This window comes from Mustela nigripes, chromosome 3 (genome assembly GCF_022355385.1).
Source record: "Mustela nigripes isolate SB6536 chromosome 3, MUSNIG.SB6536, whole genome shotgun sequence".
Lineage (NCBI taxonomy): Eukaryota > Metazoa > Chordata > Mammalia > Carnivora > Mustelidae > Mustela > Mustela nigripes.
In genome coordinates, this window is record NC_081559.1 from 196675327 (window position 1) to 196681284 (window position 5958).

At 68.7% G+C, this 5958-nt stretch overlaps 1 protein-coding gene across 1 annotated transcript; it reads right to left on the bottom strand.

Annotated features, from left to right (window-relative positions):
- Positions 1-2511: 2511 nt before the first annotated feature.
- Positions 2512-3866, bottom strand: MAFA (MAF bZIP transcription factor A). Its single transcript, XM_059392984.1, is given in 2 exon segments — positions 2512-3357; positions 3359-3866. Coding segments are annotated over 2 exon segments (1068 nt in total). The 5' UTR covers positions 3598-3866; the 3' UTR covers positions 2512-2528.
- Between the last annotated feature and the right edge of the window lie 2092 nt (positions 3867-5958).

The following is a 5958-nucleotide window of genomic DNA, read 5'->3' on the forward strand; positions in this document are numbered from 1 at the left end:
CCCCCCCCCCCCCCGCACTTCCCGGCCTCGGCCACCTTCTCTCCGGGGCAAGAGAAGGGCGGGGTTTGGGTGAGGACGGGGAGAGAGAGAGAGAGGGGAGGAAGCAGACGCTAGAACAGGACGGGGACACCAAGCCCCGCTGCGGAGAAGCCCACCGTGGGCCGCGGGCCAGGGGTGGCCGTTGTGGGGACCCTCCCTCCGGGGCTCCAGAGCCCAACTCAGGCTCAGGCACGCGGGGCTCCGGGAGGCCTGGTGGGCCTGATCGCTGCTCCCTGCCTGCCACTGGCTCCTCACAGGGCCGGCCGTGGGGCCCAGCGACCCTGGCCAGCCTCGGTCCTCCGTGCGCCTGGTGCCTGCGCTCTGGGCCAGGAGGAAGATCCCCAGGCGGGTCTTCTGGTGGCAACAGTGAACACTACCGGGTCCTTGTCCCATGCCGGCTCCAGACTCCGCCCATGCCCGAAAGGACACAGGCCTCCGGGGATCCTGAGTCCTGGGGTCCCCTTCCTGAGGCTGGCTGGGACCTGCTGAGCTGGCTGCCCCCTATCAAGCTGCTGGACCCCCACCTGGTGCCTGAGCTCATCCCCGACTCCCCCCACCACGTGCCCCCCAGATGTGTGGCCTCTCGCTCTCCCCGCCCCGGGGGCTCGAGATCTCAGCCCCCGGGGTCCGGGAATTTTGCTGAAAGCCCCAGAGACCCCCACAGTCTTGATACCAGTTTTATTCTAAAGCCAAAGGGGAGGCGGCTGCTGTCACCTCTTCTCTGGGTCAGACGGGGACAGCAAGCCCAGCTCGGGCCGGCGCCCACAGAGATCGGCCGCAGTCCCAACCCTGAGGACGAGCCTTCACGGTCTCCAGATGGAAACGTGCCGGCGACCCGCACAGCCCAGCTCAGTAAACGTGCACACGGAGGACCTTCACCATCCTCCCTCCGATGGTGAAGGGGTGACAAGTCCCCTAAGTCCTGCAACTGCCGCGGACCCTTTAGGGTGAGAGACTTCTAGAGGTGCTGCTCCTCCCCGGTTACCCACAGCCCAGCCTCCACCCTTCAGAAGACAGAGGCCAGGCCACCCCTTGCGGGAGTGGGGGACTGTGGGCTCAGAAGGCATGGGGACAAGTACAGGCCACGGCCCCTTAGAGGGAGCCTGGGGCCACCACCCTGAGGCCTTCCTCCCCAGCGGGCAGCCGGGGGAAGGTGCCTGCAGGTCCCAGCAGCTGGCCGCAGCCTTGTTTACAACTCCGGTCGGAGTCTCTCTGGTGGGCCAGTTGGGTCACCCAGAGCTAAGGCACGGCCTGGTCACGGGCCTCCTTTCCTTTCTATGGAGGGGAGAAACGGCAAAATGAAAGCCACAGAAAAACCAACGAGGCTCCAGCGACTGTGGATCTGCACGGATTTATTTTGCGTGTGTGTGTTTCCCCCTTTCCTCGGCTTCATAGCAAACGAAAAAATTATCCAATAAAACGCAACAACACAAGAAAACTTTCAACGACTTAGAGTGTCTCCCACTCAGAACACTGGGCAGGAGCAGGCCTGGAAGGAGCACAGGAGCCACTGGAGGCCAGAGGCCTGGTGGACCCACCGGCCAGTGGCGGCTTCCTCCTCCCCACTGGCTAGTCCAAAGCGCCACTGGGCTTTTTTTTTTTTTTTTTTTAAAGATTGCACAAACAAAACGAAACACAATTTAAATTAAAATAAAAACACTTTCTTCACTTGCCCCCATGCCAGGAGGTTCAGGCTGAAACCTCCTCTTTTAAAAAAAAAATTTTTTTTTCTAGAAATACTGTGCATTACTTTTTTTTTCTTCCACTTCTCTTGAAGGTTAAAATAAGATATATTTCCCCGGGACTCATAAATACGATCTGGTGCATAGAGAAATAGCAGCAGGGGAGTCTGGGCCAGCCCCCACCCTCAGAGCGCCGCGACCCCCCAGCCCCCCCACCCCCCTCCCCCCGTGAGTACAGCAGGGCAGCAGGACTGAACACGGCATAGATAATATCCCTCGGCTTCAATCTCTAGGGGACGCCGGCGGCAGGGTGGGGGGCAGGCGGGCAGGCGGGCAGGCAGGGACCGGACCCCTCCGAGCGAGCGAGCGACACATGCTGGGACACGCGGACGTCCGAGGGCGGACCCCGGCCGGGAACGAGGGAACTTCCTCCGGGGTTTTCTTAACTAATCACCGAGCAAAACAAACAGAAATGCTTCGAAAATAACGTCGCTTTCAAAAGGAGTCGTAGAAACGGGCGAGGAAGGGGAGGCCGCGAGAAGGCCGGCGCGCGGGGAGCGGCGGGCGGCGGCGTCGGGGCCGGGGAGCCGCGCGCCGCGGCCGGGCAGGCGGACGCCGGGGAGGAAGCCGGCTCCGGCCCCGCAGGGCCGGGAAGGCCCGCGCTCCGTGCGCGGAGGGGGCGCGGCCCCGTCCCGGACCGCGACCCGGGAGGGCGCGGGGCGCCCGGCCGGCAGGGGCCTCCAGTCCGGCGCCGGCGGCCCGCGCCTCTGGCCGGTGGCGGCGGCGGCGCGCGCTCGGCCCGGGCGCTCACAGGAAGAAGTCGGGTGCGCCCTTGGCCCCGCCGGGCCCGGCCTGCGGCGGCGAGGACTCCCGCGGGAAGCCGGCCCCGCCCGCGCCCCCGGGGCCGCCCCGGCCCGCCAGCTTCTCGTATTTCTCCTTGTACAGGTCCCGCTCCTTGGCCAGGCGCCCCACCTCCAGCTTCAGCTGCTCCACCTGGCTCTGGAGCTGGCACTTCTCGCTCTCCAGAATGTGCCGCTGCTGCACGCGCTTGAAGCGGCACGACTGCGCGTAGCCGCGGTTTTTGAGCGTGCGCCGCTTCTGCTTCAGCCGGATGACCTCCTCCTTGCTGAAGCCGCGGAGCTGCCGGTTCAGCTCGCGCACCGACATGGACACCAGCTGGTCGTCGGAGAAGCGCTCCTCCAGGCGCACGTGGTGGCCCGCGCCGCCGCCGCCGCCGCCGTGGTGGCCCGCGCCCGCGTGGTGGTGGTGGTGGTGGTGGTGGTGGGCGGCGTGGTGGTGGTGGGCGGCGTGGTGCGCGCCGTGGTGGTGGCCGGTGCCCATGTCGTCCGCGCCGCCGCCGCCCCCGAAGCCCTGGCCCCGGAAAGCCTCGTAGGCCGCGGCGGCCGCCGGGTGGTGCGCGCCGTGGTGCCCGGCGTGGTGGCCGCTGCCGATGAGCGCCTCCACCGCGTCCTCGGGCGTCAGGTTGAGCGCCTCGGGGTTCAGGTGGTGCTGGTAGCCGCTCATCCAGTACAGATCCTCCAGCGCCGGCTTCCCCGAGGCGCCCCCGACGACGCCCGGGGCCCCGCCCGTCGGCCCCGCGGTGGCCCCGGCCTGCGCCGCGCCGCCGCCGCCCCCCCGCGCCGCCGCCGCCGGTGCCCGGGCTGGGCGCGCAGAAGCTGGGCGAGGAGGGCACGGAGGAGCAGGGCGTGCTGAGCGGCGTCGAGGACAGCGAGCCGGGCGGCAGGCGGTGGCAGAAGCGCTCGGCCTCGGGCGGCTCCTTCTTCACCTCGAACTTCATCAGGTCGAAGTCGTTGACGTACTCGATGGCCAGCGGGCTGCTGGGCAGTTCGGCGCCCATCGCCAGCTCCGCGGCCATCGCCCGGGGGCCCCCGGCCCCGCTGTCGCGCCCGGCTGCGCCTCGACGGGAGGCGGCGGCGGGGGGGAGAGGGAGCCGCGGGCCTCTCCCCCCCTTCACTCCCCACCGGCGGCGGGTCTCGGCGGGGGCGGCGCCCAGACGCGCGGGGAAAAGTTTCGCGCGGCCAACTTGGGGGCGGCCGCGGGGGACGCCGCCGCTCGGGTTTCTCCGACGGCCCCGGCCGCACCCCGGGGGGCGCAGGCCGGCCCCGCTCCCTGTCCCCGCGTCGGCGGCCGGGCGGGTGGCCGGGCGGGTGGCAGGGAGGCCGCCGCCTCGGGCCGCTCGCGCTCCCCGCGCTCCGCCAGCGTCCGGCCGGCCCCGCCTCCACGCCCGAGCGCCGCGCCGCGCGCTCCTCTTTATAGAGCAGGGCGCTCGGGCCCGCCTTCCTGGGAGGGGCGCGAGCCCCCAGGCCAATCGGAGCCCCAGACCCGCCGCCCTCATTTGCCTATCCCCATGGCAACCCGGAGCCCAGCTGTCAATCTCCTGCGGGGAACAGCTGTGGGAAGGGGTGATGACCGGCAGCCCGCGAGAGGAGGGGGCAGGGCCCTCTGGTGGCCGCCGCGGGGGACTGCACGCGCAGAGGGCGCGGGGCCGAGGGGTGCGGAAAAGGCGCGGCGCGGGGGACACGGAGCCCCGCCTGCGGCCCCCGGGTCTCCGCGTCCGCGACGGGGAGGCCGGGGAGTCTCGGGGAGCCGACGGGGCCCCTCGGTGCTTCGCTGTCCCCGCCACCCCGCGCGCCGTGACCCCGCAGCCCGCGAGCGTGACGGCGCCGGGACCTTCCGGCCTGCGGACACGGGGGCCACGGCGCGGCTCGGGCGGGCGCGGCTCGGGGAGTGCCGGTTATTTTTAGCCGCGCGGTCCGGGCGGGTTCAGGAATTTAGTCAACAAAGTTGCTGGCACCTCGGTCGGCGGCTGCACCGCGGGGCGCAGGTGGGGGGGGCGCGGGCCGGCGGCGGGTGGGGGGGCCGGGGGCACGGGCGGGGGCGACGCGGGGCGCGCAGGGCTGTGCAGCGGGGCGCGCTCGCGGAGCAGGGGACGCGACCCGTCCCGGGTGGGCGGAGCCGGGAGGCTCCGCGCCTCGCGACGTTGTCACCGGAGTGCTTGGGGCCCCCCCCGGATTTTCCATACTGCTGTTCTAGGACTTCTTGGGGTAACAAATTCAATCTTATATATAACCATCCGTGCATCGAAAGAAGATTCTGGAAGAACCTGGGCAGGAAGTCACTAGGGCAGTTTGGTTTTGTTTTGTTCTGGGCATAAATGCCGTTATTATAACAAGAATTCATACAAGTGGGACCAAAACCTCACTTCCTAAGATGCCATGGGGTGGCCCAGCCGGCACTGTCGCCTTCCTCCTCGCCCCACAACCCTTCCCGTAGGGCTTGCTCTGCTGCGCAGGCAGGGTCAGGCCCACCTCCAGGACCCTCCTGCCCTTGCGGGGACAGCTCAGCCAGAGGCAGAAGCAAGGCCCCGGACACGCTTGGGCTTCAGGCTACGTGGGTTGCCAGTTGCCCTGCAGGGTTTGGGGTTCCCTTTAAAGCCCCCATGCCGCGTTCAGATGGAGGTCACACTCAGCCGCCACCAAGTCTAGCTAAAGTGGGGACAGGTTCCCCTACATCTGGCCCCCAGATGTCCTGGGTCGTGCCCTCCGCCGCCCGCTCACTGGGCACACAGCACTCTGTCCCGCGCCCACGCCTTCCTTCACTGCTCTGGGAAGGGGCGGCCTGGGGAAAGCAGGGCACCTGTGTCCCCGACGGCTCAGACACTGGCCTTGGAGTCAGACTAGCCAGCAGGCTTGCCTCAGCTCTTGGCCACTCAGAGCCTCAGAAGCAGGAGTCCCCAGGGGAGGCCCCCAACCCCTCAGCTTCTTGCTGGGATTTGGGGGGGCAGCAGAGCAAGGGTTATTGAGTGAGAGCAAAACCAAGTTTACTGAGCCACAGTCCGCCGTTCCCAGAGAGGGCGGGAACCTGAGAGGGCTGCCCGCTTCGCTGCCTTCCCTGCGGCCTCCGCCAGCTCTCCGCCTGCCAGTCGTGGTCGGGCCACTGGGAAGGGCACCAGGGTCGCTGCCCGTGGGTTCTTGAGCCCAAGGAAGGTGTTGGCCTTCCTGGGCTCCTTCCTGCTCAGCCAGGGCTGGGGAGCAGAGGCCGTGGGGCCCGGGGCTCACCTTCCTATTGGCCGCAGGAAAAGCGGACGGGCGTGCCGCGGGCCCTCACAGCCAGAGCAGCGCTGTCCCCTCGGCCCCCGCGACAGCCCATCTGTGCCCAGAAGACGAGCACGCTGGTTCCGCGCTGCCCCGGGAAGGGCGTTCCCGCGCCACACGTG